Source organism: Solanum tuberosum, unplaced genomic scaffold (assembly GCF_000226075.1).
Source record: "Solanum tuberosum cultivar DM 1-3 516 R44 unplaced genomic scaffold, SolTub_3.0 scf00288, whole genome shotgun sequence".
NCBI classification, from domain to species: Eukaryota; Viridiplantae; Streptophyta; class Magnoliopsida; order Solanales; family Solanaceae; genus Solanum; species Solanum tuberosum.
Genome location: NW_006239213.1, coordinates 628,615 through 648,426, shown reverse-complemented (window position 1 = coordinate 648,426; position 19,812 = coordinate 628,615). Strand labels below are relative to the sequence as shown.

Sequence of the window (19,812 nt, the reverse complement as noted above, 5' to 3'; positions counted from 1 at the left end):
GGTGGAGGGGAGGGGGGTAGGTGGTGGGGGCTGCGATAGAGTGGTTGTGAGGGTGAGGAGAGACAATGCGACTTGTTTTCCCTATTATGGAAGTCGTTTTACTTATTTTTAAGCAGCTTATTTTTCTAAAGAAAATATTTTCCAAAATTTTCAACCAACCGAACACAAGAAAATAGGAAAATATTTTTCTCCATACCGAACACACCCTAGATTGACTAAAAAGAGATAAAGGGCATGATATACCCCTCAACTTTGTCATTTAGAACTAATATACGCCTCGTTACAAAAGTGACTCACATATACCCCTACCATTACAAAAGTGGCTCACATATACCGTTACCATTACAAAAGTGGCTCGCATATACCATTACCATTACAAAAGTGGCTCACATACACCCCTACCGTTACAAAAGTGATAAAATTAATTTTAAATTACATTTTTTTATTTTTAATTTAATCATATATTTGATCTTTTACAGACATACATTATTTTTTGACTTCTTTGATTATTATTATTTGAGTTTCTTATTGTTATTTCATTTTTTTCTTTCATTCTTTAGTGAAAAAACAAGAGATATAAAAAAAATGTTAATGGGAAAAGAAAAAAAATAAAAAAAAATTTAAACTACTCTTTTTTGCTACAATATTGTAATTTAGTTTTTATATCTATATATTAAACAAAAAATTGGGGCATCAATAATAAACATTACAAGAAAATAAGTGAAAAATAAATTTGACCATCAAAATAATAAATTCAAATTTAGCTGTTGGATTAAAAAGTAAAAAAAAAAACGTGAGAATGACAAATATACCCCTACATGGATTTTCTTTTTAATAAAAAAAAATCATTTAAAATTAATTTTTTCTGTGAGTCATTTGTGTAACAGTAGGAGTAGGGGTATATATGTCACTTTCATAACGGGAGGTATATCAGCTCTAAATGATAAAGTTAAGGGGTATATTCAGGCCCTTTTCCCTTGTTCCTTTTTAAAAGAAGGGCAAGAGCCAACCTTTTCTTTCGATAAATAAAAAATTCCCTAGGCCCATTGGCACATGGTTTGAAACTCGGTGGATAATGAGCCTACTCCTCCACCCTTCTCGCACTAAAATAGCAAGATTTTGTTTGTGGCAGAGTTTGAACCCATGGGTGCCCACCCAACCAACATACCACGGGTTGCAAGAGCCAATCTATTTTCCCAGCCATTTTTAATCCATAGCTGCCTTACAAATATAAAATCTCCCAAACTTGAACATTTTCCTAAACTCAAGCTTGTCTACATCTGCACACTCAGGGTGACAGACCACAAGTGATTTTATTAATCAAGAAACGTGTATTGTAATTTCTTCATTAAATTGAAGGCAAGATATAGCATTGTTTCATTTACAGTATGAAAGAGTATTCTCAAAGTGATACAGAGGCTCCCATGGGAACACACAGTGCAAGCTTCTGACTGAACTGAATGCTTTTTCATATTTCAAGAAGAAGTAGAGAAATGGGAGAATGTGTTTTTATCATCTTCAATTTGAATGTCATTCAAAAGACTTGGAATTGGTGGCAGAATGTGGCTGTGTGGGTTTAAGGAAGAAAGAATCCCAAATTTCAAGGTGCAATCACTACGGTGCATATTGTAGCTAAGAGTAAGAATGTAAAGACTTAAGTAACACATCCAACCTTCCAATTATCAGGTGCAACTTTATTTATTACAAGCACGTGACTATCCCACTTTTCTTCAACTGCCACCAAAAGTTTCCGTGTGAAACTGCAAAGATGCAAGAAATTATCAGGCTATACCAGCGTGCTCATATTCTGAAGAAAGTAGAAACTGTAAGCTACATAAAGAGAGTCATATATGATCAATAAGCTTACCGCAAAATAAGCTTGCTGTACACCAACTTTGGTGGAGCAGAGAGAACTTCAGCTTCTGAGAGAAAGAATAAATTAACGGATTGAATGGACAAATCAGCTAATAGGAAAATGATAGAGATGGAAACATTCCACATCTTTTAATATGAGACAGAATTTTGCATTCAAATGTTTCTACTAAAACCATTTACCACAAGCATTGCATAGTGATACTATCACTAAAATGCAACAACAATTTTATGAGAGCGTAGCCTCCGGAGTTTGAACGCTCACCCAATCTCCCAGGAGATTGAGGAAGAAAAAAAGTTCAAAAAATTATTCCATCTCAAGGAAGACCTAGACCCTAATAGCATCTTTTGCAGATGAAGTTTTGTTGATTAAAGTTTTCTTTTATCCTTCAGGTACATGTACTAGATTTTTTTTTAAAAAAATGTACTGGATTTGGGATATAGGTGGAGCCTGGTCCTATTCATCATGTCATTGTACTCATATATGTGATTATTTATATGAAGAAATATTGTCTGTATCAAAATATTGTTAATACAAAGTACTTCCATTGTCTTCAAAAGGTCATTCCTGAAGAGTTCTTTCATTGCAATTATTTCTTTTTGAGAGAAGTATTGGAAACACCCCTAAACTTGGCACAAATTATTAGTTTCGTCCCCGAACTATTGATAGCTTTAAAAACACCCCTCTACTCGACTAAAGAAACTTATAGACACCCCTAATCTAGCTACATGGATGAAATACACCCCTAAATACTCTCCAAGTTTAGGTATGTTTTCAACGCTTCTCTTGACTTTTTATTAAGAATCTCATGCTCCTACAAGAGTTTGAGATCATTTGCTATGGCATGTGGCAGATTAGGGGTGTATATAAGTTCAGTTAGTCAAGTAAAGGGGTGTTTTCAATACTTCTCTCTTTCTTTTTTAAGAAGCATATACACGTATGGGGAACATTTACTATAGATGTCATTTTGGAGAAGACCAGTCTTATGTGGCTTCTTGCAAAATAGTTCCTGGAGAAGTACTTTGAGAAGCCGTAATTAAGCAATCAGCCATGCTCGGAATTATTGGTGGGGATCAAAAAGTGTTTAATAGATGAAAAGGACTCTCAAAAGCTTCCCCAAGAAGTAACTAATGCTTTATTAATTGGAAAGAGGTGCATAACATTTCTCTAAAACTTTAGGAATCAAAAGTAAACAAATAAGACAGCTTCAAGAAGTAAGAAGCAACAAAGCCTGAAAAACAAATAGCACAACCAAATCAAATTCTTGTGCACCAACTATTGAGTTAACTAATAGCTCAAGAGCATCCTTGGCCCCAAGGAAACCACTAGTTCTTTCCTTTTTAACATCATTTTTTTGGAGGAAAGATACGGACACCTCAGTTTTCAGATTGGGAAGGACAGCAAAATCAGAGACTACATCCTATTACTATTGTTGATATTTTTTTTAAAATCAAAATAAACCCATAGTATACCTATTTATCCTATGACTACAAGTCACTTAACTCCACTAGTTTAGAAGATACATAGTTGCATCATAGAACCGACTCTACACATTCAATAGTTATTCAAGATGTCTAAACAGTTTAAGGAAGAACCAGATAGTCCGAAATACAAAAAAAATAAAAAATCATCAACATTATCACTTAAAAAAGGAAGCACCAAAAAGATACTTCAGTGTCTAGTGTGAAGCTCCCCACAGAAAAATAGAACAGGAATATTCATCCATGAAATTCAAGTACCGGAAAAACTTCTTAAGCAACAAATGACAGGATACCCATCAACCTCAACTGGAAAAAGTACATTTATGGGTGGAAAGACTGAAGTGATGACTGAAACGAACATACACGTGAAGGCCATAAACTGATTTGTATCTTAACGAGGGCAGGAATATCAATAACTACCAGAGAGCACAAAAATGGAGTTGGCGAATAATGCCAAAACAAAACATGGCTCCAAAACATTGCAATAGAGTAAAGATGCTAAGCTCATGTTAACCATCTCTAGTGAAAACTATAGTAAGCAACATGAACCTAACTTTATGCTTGCTTTTGTGTGTGTTACTAAATTTAATCCAAGCCGTATTAAAGAATTGAGATCCAAAGATGCAAGACACATGTAAATACCTATTTCAGAATCATTTTCATCAGCCTTGAGAAGTTCATCAGCTTCTTCAACTGTCTCAGTTTTCACAGGGGGGCCTCCAAAACTCATGTGATTGTACTTCATTAACCACTCTTTATCAAATATATATCCCGGTTCTACGCTCCAAAATCAAATAATTGTTAGCTAAAGATTGAAAAAGAACCATAAGCCTAGCTGCAATTTCTTTAAAATTTGAAAAAGGAGCGAAATAGAACCATTACCTCTTCTAATGTTCAACCGTTTCTCAAAAAAGCGAACAGGGTCTGACCCTTCCAAACATGCCGCATATATTGTCATCCTAAGATAAGAATATGCATGGAACAGAGTTATGATATACATTTGGTACATTTAACTTATAAATAAATTTCCTTTAGTTATGGATATTCCGCACTTGCATTTTTTCATGAAATTCATAAACATAAGGAATCACCCTAAAGCATTACATTCGTACGGGTATCATTGCACACATAAATCCTTAGTTCTAGAATTCTCACCACCATAAAGAAAAAATATGTCCATCTACTTGGTTGGTTAAGGAAAAAAAAAGGTATGTCTTGCAACCCTAATTACAAAAAAAATGTCACATATTTTTAAAGAAAGGGTGAAAAGGACATACAGAGCGAGCTCTCGAGCAGCTCTAGGACTACAGAATCTGCCACTCTTGTCAATTTTGGGCTGCACTGAAAAAGTATCTACAGTTTCCTCGAAAGTAAGAGCTGAAGGTCGAAGCAGAGAGAATCTTTGAACGCTGTGGTTGGAAGAAAAGAGCAAACGAGAACCCGCAGTGCATTTTGATAGAGAATTGAAGATAAATCTGACATGGGGTTTTGAGGTATAGGAAGATAAGAGCATATGTGAAAGAGAAAAGGAGGAAGTAGAAGAAGAGCTGAGCACAGAAGCTGCCTCCATTTGTGGCAAGTTTGATTGAATTACTCACTCTGCTCTTCAATTGGTTATGGATAATGGTGCATCCATCTACACACTGCACTCTCTCACTCAGATATGAAGCAGCTGTATGCTGTTTTCCCTTTTTGGCCCTTTCCCATTTCCCCTCAAATTTCAACAAAATACATAACAAGGAATTTCACACTATGTTAGCTTAGGCCTGTTTAAAATCTAACCCATTACTAATGGGTTATTAGTTTAGCCGTTTTGGTAATGATTTTGATTCTTTTTTGTTATCAGGTTATAGGTTCTTAATGATTTGACTTTTTTTTCTTAATGGTTAATGGATATTCTGATAGTAAATTAAATAATTATATTTATATTATTTTGTATATAAAGTCCTTGACTTAGAGTTTAATTTCCTACTTTTATTTCTAGCTATCTCAAACTCTTGGTTATTCTACAACGTAAAATTGTTTGTTTTTGAGCAAGATGCAATTTGTGAACTCATGTGCATGGTTCATTTGGTTTGTCACCTTGTTTCTAAGTGATTTTCAATTATTTTTTAATGTCAAATCTTAACAGTTAAATCGATAATCGATAGACCAATAACCGATAAATCAATATCTTAATGGTTCTATAACGGTTTAGCATGTCTGCAAACCGATAACTAATAAGTCAAATTTATAATCTTCAAAATTGAACCGAACAGACCGATACATAGCCCTACATTAGTGTTTGGCCACAAATTTCCGAATATTTTTGACAAGCCATTTTTTGTTGAAGTTTTGATGATGTTTCGCCATGCATTTGGTCATAAATTTTGGGAGAAATATTTGACTTTTAAAAGAAATATGATTTATACCCATAAGTTCTAAAAATTATTAAAAATAATCATAAGTTTGTATCATTGTCTTAAAAGACTCTATTGGGACTCGCTTCGAGGCTCACCCCAGGGGGGAGCTCTAGCAAAATGCCCCAAGACTCAATTCCTACCTTTCTGAAGTTTGATTTATGGGATCCATTTATGATCTGTAGGTCCAACTACAAGATGAAAACATAGTCCATAAAACTCAAGAAAATTTCAAGTTTCAAGAGTTGTTTTATGATCTAAATTTATGGGATGTAAAAGGGTTTACAATCCATACATTGGACCCCTAAAACACATACTAAAATTCATGTTTCTGAATTTGATCTACGAGGTGCTACTTATAAATCCCAACTTTTTTGTAGAATAATTTCTAAACTTTTAAGGTCTGTTTTGGGATTTCGAATTTCTAGGTTGTGAAAAGATGCTTACATGTACTCTCCGAATAAGCACTCCAGTAGCCGTGTTACCTCTCGGGATGCTGCTTTAGTCCAACTTACCAATTTCGCGGCATAGTTCGCAAGAAAATCACAGTCGACCATTGCTGGATAATAGAAGTGGGGCTCTTGCGACATCAAATCATGTTAGTACTCTTTGAATTGTCATTCGATTTCGAGGTACTCTCCCAAATTAGTGGCCAAGATCCTAGCTTCTTCAACAATGTTCCTCTTTAGGGTCCCTGAAAGTGGTGCCAAAATTGTACACCTTCTTAAAGAAGTATAATGCGATTGTTGTCAAATATAAAATCCAACTAGGTTGGGGTTGAATTCCACAAGGAATAAGGAGAGAACTTGGTCGATTTTCACGGGGATGTAAATAAAGTTGGTATAATTGGGATTATTTTCATTATCAAATTATAATTAGTAACTTTCAGTAATATCACTTAAAGTGAGAATTTGTAGAGATAAAACAAGGATTGTGTTCACCAAGGTTGTTTGCCTAAATTCGGTTTGAAAACTTTGCAATGCTAGTATACTAGTTTATCACACTTATGTTACATTTAACTGTTTCTCAAATAAATTAAATGTATGTCACTTTTATTGTTTTGGAACTAAAAGTGTTTTAACTCAACTCAATGATATTTACTTAGAGTTGGTCAATATGTTGGTACAACATAAACCATTAGACGAGTTTAGAATATCGAATCCTCGTTATTAACTCTTTTTCAGGATTTTACACCTTTTTTACTCAAATAACTCAAACCTAGGTCAGTTTCTAATGTTTGCAACCATAGAAATTGATTAATATGAAAGAGGTAATAAAGTATACAATTACAATACAAAGTTTATTTCATAAAGTCCCCTTTTAGGTTAAGTTTTCATAGATTCCACAACCCTTGGTTGTAGGGTCTATCCACTCATGATAATTTAAGCAAAAAATAATCACATTTCTTAAAGGGATAATTTCAGAGACCTCCCTCGGGTTTAGGTTAATAACACTAACCTCCCTTGTGGTTTACAATTTTACACTTACCTCCCTTATTTTGATTTTTCTGTAACAATTCTTTTAATCTATCAATATTAATGTAAAATAACCTTATCTTGACTAACTTGCCCTTATCTTTTATTAAACTATTCTAATTAATTAATTTTATGAATTCGTTAGTTAACTATCTAATACTGATTTTATATTTTCCTTTATAATTTTTTTTAAAAAAAAACTATCTAATATTGTAATTTAAAAAAAATCGTTGTTACAAGAGTTGAAGTTTATCCAACTACACCCCCGATTGGTTAATGAAACATCTTAGATTTTCTTCGCATTTTTTCTGTGATTATATGCAATGGTAAAGAATACAATAGAAAATTGTTTATCAAATCTTTAAATTTCATTAATCAATTGAATTTTTATAGTAATTTTAACTTTTAGAATCTGAAAAACTTTTAATAGCATCAACCTTAAAGGTCAACAAGTGGAGGTTCACAGATTTACAATGAGCATCCTCAATCACAAAGAGTAATTGTCCTGGTAATTTCTCTAAAATAACATTAATGGAGGATGAAAATAATTAAAAAGATATGCTTACAAAATAAATAAAATAAAATAGTGTATCATTAAGGGTAAATTAGTAGGATCACATTTTTTATAATTAAAACAAATAGATTAAAAGAATTGTTACAAATAAATCAAAATAAGGGGGTAAGTGTAATATCGTAAATCACAAGGAAAATTAGTGTTATTCACCCAAACATGAGGGGAGGTCTCTGAAATTATCCCTTTAATTTTAGTTCTAATTAATTAAAGACTAATTAAAGGACAAAGGCCTAGAGAGGTCCAGTTGCCTAGAACCTAGGTTATATTTATATTTGAAAGATGTTATAAAATATATTTATATTTGAAATTTAACATATTGTTAATATATAAAATATATTTGCATGTGTTCAAAGTTATTCGATTCAGTTTGATCACTTTCTTTAATGAGTTAAGAAGATCATCCCGATTGTTCGACCTGGTTATACGCTTACATAAAAATTCACCATTTTATTTTTTTAAAAACACAATATAGATCACTTTAATATGATTAGGTTCAATCAGTTCAATCATTTCAATCAATTGATTTTTATATTCTTTTTTACACCCCTATGAAATATAACTATTATTCAAAATCGAAGAATGTCTAGCAAATGATTTACTCGTGTTATCTTGTCCAGTTATAAGTTCTATTTACTTTTGCAGACTTTTCAAATTAGTCCTCAAACATATAATTAGGATGCAAGATACACGATAACCAGTTTGGGGTTGATATGTACACAATAACTTCAATACCAAACTGTCACCATGTTGTGTGACCTTACTATCAAATGCTCCTTGAATCAACTCTACTGTAAATGTATTTGATACAATATATTAACCACTTTTAAGTTGGTAAAAGTTGAAAACTGCATGCAAGTTTTTTTCCTGATTAGGTATGCTACAACTAAATTAACATGAAAATACCCTGGGTGAAGATAATAAAGAAAACTAAAACATGACTATCAAAAGCATTTTAACCCAACTATATTGCAATGCATACCCACCTTGCTTTTCTAGCTCTTTTTGAATAGTACAAAAAGCTCTGCTGACTTACCGCAACATGTTAATCTAGATTTACAAGATAGGATTAGGAGCCAAACTAATAATAACAACATGAACCCCAACTGTAAAATCCCCAACTAAGGAAACAGAAAAATAGAAAAAATGAACCAAAACCCCAAAGTCAAAAGAAATAAAAAGCAAAGGTAGATTAACCTAAAACCAAATCCCAAAGATGTATGAAGCTCGTCATTTCTAAAGTCCTAGTAGCAGATGAAATAGCCTTGTCATTAACCGACTTCTCTTTGGAAATCTCTTTCTTTATGCAAGAACAAACTTCAAATGCAGCTCGAACAAAAAGGGCAGCCCAAAGGTTATAAGATCTAACCGAGTTTCCATGTAGTCAAAGCTTCAATTTAGGACCTGTTAACCACGGACCACCCTTAATTAGGCGAAAGCTAGCATGCATTAGCAACCCCATTTGCTATCCCGTTAGCTACAACAAGTTATTGTCTGATAAGATTACTAATTTTGCACCCTTCACATCATCTACCAATTTTGGACCTGCCCATTAGTATGAAGAGGAGGTAAACTTTCCTTATTCAAAACAACAAAAACTTCTGAAGTTTTCTGGGATTTAAGTTCGTTGTTGGAATTTTCTTTTTTCTTCTCATCAGAGACTTTGCCTTCCCACACCTGCTGCGACTGAGACAACCAAGGGAAAAAATTCATCATTGGAGGAAGATAATAACTATGAAAATAAGGACTACTGTTAAATGTACTGGTGAAAGCACCATCTAATCATCATGTTCTTCTCTTATTTATATAATAATAAATAAATAACCAGAAGTGTAGGACATAAATATTCTACCTACTTCTGAAATAGTTGCTGCTTGGCCTTTGTTTCCTGAATTCTCTTCTGATGGTCCTCATAGAACTCAAAATCATCAAGGATGCACTGCTTGCTAACATGTATCTTAAGCATCTGTTGGCCCTGATCCATTTTAACATGTACAACAAAGAAACAATTGGTAAAAACCATTCTCTATTGAGATATGTGAAGTAGTTGGCAGAAGCTTGATTGATGATAACCCAAAGTCAAAGATGAACTGAACTAGGACAGATTAGATCCCACACAGAGAAACCACTACACGTTTTATCTCGTTCACAATATTCAAATTCACTGCATACCTCCTGAGTATCTTTGTTGTTGGTAACAAGCTTGTTCTCATTGTTTTCCAAAGTGATATGTTTCAAAAGGTGATGAGTCCACGTTTTGGACTTTATTTTGATAGATTTAGTGTCCTCAAATGCTTATTTTGTGTCAATAACTGATGTAAAATCCTTATTTTCCAGGAATTTGGATTGAGGAACAAAGCATGGACACTAATGCGCAAAAAGGAACAAGGCAGCTGAAAGAACGAAGAAAAAAAGGCATGTTGATAGCCTAATCCATTGGGCGAGTCGCCGAGTGGCTATTACCTCGCCTAAAGTTCCAGTGTGCCAAGCCCTGAAGGAGAAAATCAAGTCCGCAAGAAAAAAGAGTAGTCGACGTGTCGCCGAACGGTTCCGCGATGCGGTGATTGGATCGCCCAAAGTTACAGAACTTGAAGATGCTGAAGGCCAAAGCAAAAAGGCGATCAAACTAACCAAAGGGCGGATCGCTGAGCTGTTTGGCGATCCGACTTACTGCGCCGAATGGTCCTTTGCAGCATATTTTTGGCGACTATAAATATATTTTTTGAATTCTTAGTTTAGTATCAGTTTTAATAATATAGAATTTTAGAGTGAGAACTCTGAGTTTTGAGACAAACTTTTCCTTAGCTTTGAAGAATTGAAGCTTTCCATTTTTGAGAAATTGGAAGTGGGTCTTTGAGATTTTTTAATGTGGACCTTTGTAAAGACGAAATTAATCTTACCCAGTTGATGGAAACACAATTTGGTAACGATTTATATCTTTTTATGATGTCTAGCTAAAACCCCAATTCTTGGAGTGTGATTATGGGTTGATTTAGCTTATGGGTATTGCTAATTGATAGTTTAAATGCTGTTTAAAAGTGATTTCAATCATAATTGTGGTTTAATTTAAAGGGTTGTAGTTGCAAATGCAACTCTACCTTCGTGTTTTTGGCTTGCTCGAAAAAGAGATAGTTTCTTCATGTTGCTCCCCAAATCTCCAAGTCTCAGACCCAAACCACGACTATGCAGTACGTGGAGTCACCCAACCTATGGACCGTAGGTTGGTGACGTGGGTTGAGACTTAGTCTCATCACCTTGCCTTGATCCTCCCCCTCTCTGATGCAAAGCAAGAGTGTGTAGGACGTGGCGTCACCCCACCTACAGTCCGTAGGTGAAGGTCTCGTAGGTACGGGCTGCCATGCTGTCTTAAAATCTGCCAAGAACAATTAAATTAGGTAAGTTCTATTTTATTTATTAAAAAATAGGGACGGTTTAAATTAGTTATTTAGGACTTAAATAAGTAGTTTTAACTATTAAACAACCCTTTTAACTCTCATAACTCACAAACTCAAACTCAACCAACTTCCCTCCCCAAAAGATTCTCTCTCTAGACTCCATTGAAGAACAAAGAAGAAGGTCAAGATTAGGGTTCAAGCTCCAAGTTTTTCACTCCAATTTTGTGGGAAAACATCAATTAAAGTATGGGAACCTTGATTCATGGAACACTTTTCTCCATGAAGCCCTTCCAACTCAAATTTCGAAATTGGGATATTGTTCAAAAACTAGGTGTTTCATTCTAACCATGGGTTCTTCCTAAAATGGATTTCATTATGTTATTTGTCTTATATTGTGGATGATTTGACATTTAATGGTGATTTTTATTGTAAAACTCCCCATGAACCCATGAACTATCCCATGACCTTAATTTCATGAATTGTGATGGGTGTATTGATGCAAGATGATTACTATGAATTGTATCAATGTTAATCTAGTATTGAATCTTGTTTATTTAATGCTTAAATTAGTATTTCTAAGTGTGATTGTGAGACTTGGGTTTATGACCCTTGAAGGAGTAAATTGTGAAGGTTTTGTTCATGATTGATGAAAATTGTATGTGAACCTATGATTCACTTAAAAGGTAAAGATCCTATGACTATTGTGTATATTGAGGTATTGTTGAAAGGCTATTCTCCCCTTTACCCTTTACACATGTTCAATGTATGACTTGTATAGGATGATGATGATGTGGTTGTGTTGATTGAATGGTTAGTTCTCATGAAAACACTAGGAATGGTAATGTAAAAGGTTTACTCACATGTTGATAATTCTAAATTAAAAGGACATTCTCACCTAATGAATCTATGAGCTATTATGATAAACGTTGGTTTGAGTGCCTAGTGCATTCTCTATTGAATATAAACCTAAGTAAAGGCTTAATATGACTTTTAAAGTGAAATAGGCTTAGCACCGAGAGGATATGAACAATGAGATAGGAAGCTTTTATGTTTAGCAAGTCCGGCTTCCCAACATAGGTTGTCTCATGAGATGGAAACCTTTTACGCAAGAAGTCCGGGTTTCTAGTAGCAATCTTCTTATCCCATAACTATGTGCCCACATAGGTCTTTACCTAGTGGATCCACCTAAAAGCTATCACGATAGTTCTACCTTAGGCAAGTAGGACACCCGCTTTTCGGTGTGGGGGTAGAACATCGGATTCCATGTAGCTCACATGGTCTATGTCGGTTAGTGCTACTTTCCCTATATAATGAAGATAATGAATGAGATATGAACTACTCTATGACTTCTTGGTGAGTTTACTTAGTAGGAGTGGGGTATGGGACTTCACTCCCACATTGCACAAGTAGACTTTGTAGGATGTTGTGGGATGGTTCATTTATATTATGATGAGATACAAATGTATGCATATGTGTTGAATGGATAGTTGTTGTGAATGACTTTTCTTATATTCAAGTAATGTACATGACTATTTTCCTTATTTGTGACTAATGATTATAATGAGGTCTAAAGATGGTATGCATGACCAAGGTAGCTTCAAGGGTGTACTAAGTAGGGTTGGTATTATGGGATGCCAACCACACATTGCATAAGTGTTCCTTAGGGGTTACTAAGGTAATGGCTTTACTATGAAATGAGTATGAATGTGATTTTTGGCTTGTGATGTACACTGTAAATGCATGTTGGTTTCCAAACTTGACAAATGCATACTTTTCAACTAAAATGTCCATTTTTAGCATATTCAAGGATTTTATGCATGTTTCCATACTTAGTACATATTTGTGCTAACCCCTTCTTCCTCTACATTTTGATAAGTGTAGGTTCCGGCTAGGTGTCTTACATTCTCCTTTCTTGAAGAGGACTTACATTGTCTATCTCCAAGTTGTGGTGAGTCCTAAAGTTCGAGGATGGATTATTCATTTCTTAGTTTCTATTGTACTTCTTATTTTGAGAATTTTATTGATGTAAAGGGCTAAGTTCCAAACTTTGTATTCCTATGTTTTAGATGGTTTATGAGACAAAGTCTAGATTCCTATTATTTTTCCTTTATGAAAAATGAAGTTGGACTTCTATTGTAAAAGTTTTAAATTTTCCGCATTATTTCTATGTCTTATGTTATGATGATGCTAGAGGCTTGTATGAGACCCCTTTGGGGTCAAGTACGTCATGTTACATCTAGGGGGTACTATTGGGTCGTGACAAATTTGGTATCAGAGCATAAGGTTTTGGGATAATAATTAGGTTGATGTCTCATGAACCACGTCTAGTAGAATCTTGTTCATGAATGTGAAGCGTGCCACACTTATGAATGAGAGGCTATACGATGTTTAGGAACTTTCACTTCCTTCACTACTATTTAGTCGTGTTGTGGAGTCCTAACTTTATGAAGTCCTCTTTCCTAACCATTTTCTTGTGCATATAGGAATATGAATATAAGAAGAGTGGAAGAAGAGGTTGCTAATGATGAGGGAGTTCCTCCCCAAGGTCAACAAGGGGCTCAAGTTCCTCTAGCTCCAAATGATGAAGGGGCCATGACCAATGTGGAGATAAGACCGGCTCTCCAAACCTTGACCCATGTTCTAACGGCTCAAGGGGCTCAAGTTCCTCTAGCTCCAAATGATGAAGGGGCCATGACCAATGTGGAGATAAGACCGGCTCTCCAAACCTTGACCCATGTTCTAACGGCTCAAGTCACTAGGGATGCTAGAGTTCAAGTGAACCCCAATGTGAGTACAACCGCTTCAAGGATTAGGGATTTCACAAGAATGAATCCCCCTACCTTCTATGGCTCTAAAGTGGATGAGGACACATAAGGCTTTTTAGATGAGGTGATTAAGGTGGTTGATGCCATGGGTGTATCTTCTCGAAAAAAGGCGGAATTGGCCGCCTACCAATTGAAAGACGTAGCTCAAGTTTGGTATGAGCAATGGAAAGATGAGAGATCCGTGAGAGCGGGCCAAATTGATTGGGGAGTATTCAATACGGCCTTCCTTGATAGGTTTTCCCCCTAGAGTTGAGGGAGAGAAAAATGCAAGAATTCATCAACCTTTGCCAAGGAGGTATGAATGAGAAGGAATATAGCCTTAAATCCACCTAATTGTCTAAGCATGCTCCAACCTTGGTGGCGGACTCTAGGGCTAAGATGAACAAATTCGTCATGGGGATATCCGACTTGGCGGTAAATGAGTGTCGTTCGGCAATGCTCATTTCGAGCATGCACATTTCACAACTTATGGTTCATGCCGAACAAATAGAGGAACAAAAGCTCAAGCAAGTGGGTAGAGAAGTGAAGAGGGCAAGGAACGATGATGGGAATTCTTCCAAAGGTAAGTTTGAGGTTCAAGACAAACCAATGTTCAAAAGAGGTTTTCCAACCAAGGCCCCTCCAATGCACCAAGACCCAACAAAGATAGGGTGTCTAACCCTAAGCCTCAAAGAGGCAATAGGGGTGGCTCTTATGTTGAAATACCTAGTTGTGCAAAGTGTGGCAGGAAGTATGAAGGTAAGTGCCTAGTTGGCACTGATGGTTGCTTTAGTTGTGGGAAGAGTGGTCATTTGAAGAGAGATTGTCCTATGCTAAAGGTTCAAGGGAGAGAGGGAAAGAAAGTCCCTCCAAGTGGCTCAAATTTCGATGCTCTCAAGAAGAATTGTTTTTATGCTCTCCAATCCCGAAGTGATCAAAAGGGGTCCCCGGACGTTGTTACCGGTATGTTGCGAGTATTTTCCATTGATGTTTATGCATTATTAAACCCCGAGTCCACTTTATCTTTTGTTACTCCTTTTGTGGCTATGAAATTTGATGTACTCTCCGATGTCTTAGAAGAACCCTTTTCGATTTCTACCCCGGTGGGTGACTCTGTTGTGGCTAAAAGAGTTTATAGGAGTTTGTCCCATTTTCATTGTCTCATAAAGTCACATTGGTAGATTTGGTTGAATTAGACATGCTTGATTTTGATGTAATCTTGGGGATGGATTGGTTGCATGCTTGTTTTGCTTCCATTGATTGTAGAACTCAGGTAGTAAAGTTTCAATTTCCAAATGACCCCATTTTGGAATAGAAGGGGGAAAATTCAATCCCTAGAGGTCGATTCATTTCATGTCTAAAAACTTGTAAAATGATTTCTAAGGGTTGTATCTATCATATTGTAAGAGTTAAGGACATTGAGTCTGAGTCTCCTCCTTTAGAGTCGGTCCTCGTAGTAAGGGAATTTCCGAAAGTCTTTCCCAATGACTTTCCCGACATTCCTCTCGAACGGGAAATAAACTTCGGCATTGATCTTTTGCCGGATACTCAACCCCTATCCATTCCCCCTTATCGGATGGCTCCGGCCAAATTAAAGAAGTTGAAGGAGCAACTCAAAGATTTGTTAGACAAGGGTTTTATTCAACATATCATATCTCCATGGGGTGCTCCGGTATTATTTGTGAAGAAAAAGGATGGATACCTTAGGATGTGTATTGATTACTGCCAATTGAACAAGGTCACTAATAAGAATAAGTATCCACTCCCTAAGATTGATGATTTGTTTAACCAACTCCAAGGAGCGAGTTACTTTTTGAAGATTGACCTAAGGTCGGGCTATCACCAACTTAGGGTGAGAGGGGTTGACATTCCTAAAACAGCCTTCTAAACAAGATATGGTCACTATGAATTTCTAGTAATGTCTTTTGGTTTGACCAACACCCCGGCGGCTTTCATGGACCTTATGAATAAAGAGTTTAGGCAATACCTTGATTCGTTTGTGATAGTTTTTATTGACGATATTTTGATCTACTCTAAGAGTGAGGGTGATCACATGAAGCATTTGAGGATAGTATTGCAAGTCCTTAAAGACCAACAATTGTATGCTAAATTTAGCAAGTGTGAGTTTTGGCTAAGGTCGGCTACTTTCCTCGGTCATATAGTGTCGAGCTTGGGCATAGAGGTTGATCCTAAGAAAACCGATGAGGTTAAGAGTTGGCCTAGACCCTAGAGTCCCACTGATATTAGAAGTTTTTTGGGTTTGGCTGGGTATTATAGGAGATTTGTTGAAGGTTTCTCATCCATTGCTTCTCCATTAATGGCTTTGACCCAAAAGAAGTCCAAATTTGAGTGGTCGGAGGCTTGTGAGAAGAGCTTCCAAGAATTGAAGGATTGACTCACCTCCGCTCCTATGTTGAGGGTACCAATGGATTTATAGTATATTGTGACGCTTCTCGAGTGGGTTTGGGATGTGTCCTTATGCAACATGGTAAGGTGATTACCTATGCTTCAAGGAAACTCAAGGTACATGAAAAGAATTATCCAACTCATGATCTTGAACTAGCAGCGGTGGTGTTTGCCTTGAAAATATAGAGACACTGTCTTTATGGGGTGCATGTAGATGTGTTTACCCGACCACAAGCGCCTTCAATATATGTTTAGCCAAAAGATTTGAATCTCCGACAAAGAAGGTGGTTAGAACTTTTGAAAGATTATGACATGAGTGTCTTATACCACCCCGGCAGAGCTAATGTAGTTGCGGATGCTTTAAGTAGATTGTCCATGGGTAGTGTGACTCATGTAGAAGAGGAGAAGAATGAATTGGTTCGGGATGTGCATAGATTGGCCTGGTTAGGTGTCCAACTAGTGGATTCCGCCAAGGGTGGATCATGGACGTTCATCATAGATCTGAATCATCTTTTGTTGTTGATGTGAAGTCTAAGCAACATCTTGATCCTATTTTGATGGAATTGAAAGAGTCGGTTCTTAATAAGTCCGTTGAGGTTTTCTCCCAAGGGAGAGATGGGGTGCTTAGGTACCAAGGTAGATTATGTGTTTCGGATGTTGATAGCTTGAGAGAGCAAATTTTAGAAGAAGCTCATGGTTTGCGATATTCTATTCATCCGGGAGCCACCAAGATGTACCGTGATCTACGGGAAGTCTATTGGTGGAATGGCATGAAAAATGATATAGCAGGTTTTGTGGCCAAAAGTCCAAATTGTCAACAAGTTAAGGTCGAACACCTAAAACCAGGAGGTTCATTGCAAGATATAAATATTCCCACTCGGAAGTGGGAGGAGGTGAATATGTACTTTGTGGTTGGTTTGCCTCGTACTCGAAGGCAACATGATTCTATTTGGGTCATTGTTGATAGGATGACTAAATCAACCCACTTCATTCCCATTAAGGTTACTTTTTCGGCGGAAGACTATGCCAAATTGTATATCAAAGAGGTAGTGAAGTTGCTGGGGTTCCTTTGTCTATCATTTCGGACCGGGGTGCTCAATTTACTTCACATTTTTGGAAGGCGTTCCAACAAGGGCTTGGTACCAATGTTAAACTTAGTACCACTTTCCACCCTCAAACGGATGGTCAAGTAGAATGCACCATTCAAACCTTAGAGGACATGTTGAGGGCGTGTGTGATTGATTTCAAAGGTAATTGGGACGACCATCTTCCATTGATCGAATTTTCTTACAACAATAGTTACCACTCTAGCATTGCCATGGCTCCATTTGAAGCACTATATGGTAGGAGGTGTAGATCTCCGATCGGTTGGTTTGAAGTAGGTGAATTTGCCCTAATTGGTCCCGAACTAGTTTACGATGCCATTGAAAAAGTTTGACTTATTAGAGAAAGGTTGAAAACGGCCCAAAGTCGGCAAAAATCATATGCCGATGTTAGAAGGAGGGATCTTGAATTTGAGGTTGGTGATTGGGTCTACTTGAAAATCTCACCTATGAAAGGTGTGATGAGGTTTGGCAAGAAAGGGAAGCTTAGTCCCCGGTATGTGGGACCATACCAAATCTTGAAACGTGTTGGGAAAGTTGCATATGAAGTGGACTTGCCAAATGAGTTGGCTCCGGTTCACCCGGTGTTTCATGTTTCCATGCTCAAGAAGTGCATTGGTGATCCGGTATCCATCCTTCCTTTAAAGGGTTTAGGAGTTGATGAGAACCTTTCTTATGAAGAGGTACCGGTTGAGATTTTGGACCGGCAAGTGAAGAAGTTGAGCAATACAGAGGTAGCTTCTGTTAAGGTTCTATGGAGAAATCACTTAGTTGAGGGTGTTACGTGGGAGGCCGAGGCCGACATGAAGTCCCGCTATCCTTATATTTTTCCTTCTACTCCTATCCCAACTTGAGGTAAATAATTTCTCTTGAGTTTTAAGTGTATTGGGGAGTCATGTGTATGGTAGGAGTTTCCATGATTTCTTTATATTGTGCATGTTCTTGTGAGAATTCATGTTAAAGCATATTTTCATGATTTATATGTTCCTTATGTTGATTTGCATTTTAGTATGATGCTTGCATTTTTGACTTCATAAGGTAAATTGATGAACATGCTTAATGATATGTTGATGAGATGACATGTTGGCTCTATATGTTGTGTTGAACTTGTATGAGTTGGAGAAGGTAGTTCCTCCCATGTTGATGTTAATGGATGCGTTTCATGCATATTGTATTGGGGAATGCAGTTCCTACTTACTCGTATTGCATTGGCCATGTTGTGAAATGGAGTTGAAATTTCCTCCTTTGAAATTGTGCATGATGTGATTAGTGCATTTTTAGTTTTTACACATTTTGATGTTTCATGCATGTTGGGCTGTTAGTCTAGAGTTTCTAACTTAGTTTGGTGTTTAGATCATCATTCGGGGACGAATGTTCCCAAGGGGGAGATAATGTAACACCCCGGAAATCTAATGACCTAAGCTAGAGCCTGACATGTAGTCTAGTAGCCTAATGAAGTTAAAACGTAAGATTAGAGTCCTAAAATGATGTCCCTAAGTTGGTACTAGAGTTTTAGTGTCTAAACATCAAGGCATGACCCCCTAGGACCCTCAGGGTCCTTGAAGAGGACCAATGGGGGCTGCCTAAAAACTACCAAAAGGCAGCATCACCTACGGAATGCAACCTACGAGGCGTAGGTTGACTCACGCCCCATAGGTGGGGTTCGTGAGTCAACACTTAGTTTTTTCATGTTGCTCCCCAAATCTCCAAGTCTCAGACCCAAACCACGACTGTAACAACCCTTAAAATGAAGTAGGATAAAGTAGAGCCTCACATGGGTTTTATGCATTAATAACTTGTTAAAATAATGAAGAATAGCCTTTTTAGTCAGTTTTAAAGAGTTTGGAAGTCAAACGTCAAGGGACAACCAAGACGTTCAGAAACTAGTCTTTTACGTGTTGGTGTATTCTAGTATGTTGTTCATGTATTTATCTGTTGTTTGGAGTCTAAAATCAGTGGAGGTAACCCTAGTGTCTTAATAAATGTTTTTAGGGTCAAACATTCGGGTACGACTCCCCGGGACCACCCTAAGGGTTCCCGAGGAGGACCCCAACCCTTGGCCAAACAAGCTGCCAAGGCAGCTTAAAATTGCTCATGGAGGGAGCATGTTCGCGTCACAGACTAGCTCCACTATAGGCCAAATTCTTGGTTCGCGTAGCGGACGTGTCGCGAACTCTACTGTCTCAAAATTTAATTTCCAGAAACTTGTGGGAAAACCTCCGCGTCGCGGACTGGTTCCCCGATGAAATCTGTGAATATAAAACTTAACTTTGACTTGTTTAAAAGGTCCAAATAAGTGAGGGGT

At 36.8% G+C, this 19,812-nt stretch overlaps 1 protein-coding gene across 1 annotated transcript in view; it reads right to left on the bottom strand.

The window, feature by feature from the left end:
• The window catches only part of LOC102583345 (uncharacterized), a 10,789-nt gene extending 5,718 nt beyond the window's left edge, over positions 1-5,071 (bottom strand). The window contains exons 1-5 of the mRNA XM_006359136.2: positions 4,632-5,071; positions 4,237-4,313; positions 3,997-4,131; positions 1,868-1,922; positions 1,673-1,760 (exon numbers count right to left, since the gene is read on the bottom strand). Of these exons, the coding sequence (XP_006359198.1) occupies positions 1,673-1,760; positions 1,868-1,922; positions 3,997-4,131; positions 4,237-4,313; positions 4,632-4,924 (648 nt within the window). The 5' untranslated portion in view covers positions 4,925-5,071. The remainder of the gene's footprint in view (positions 1-1,672; positions 1,761-1,867; positions 1,923-3,996; positions 4,132-4,236; positions 4,314-4,631) is intronic.
• Positions 5,072-19,812: the final 14,741 nt, after the last annotated feature.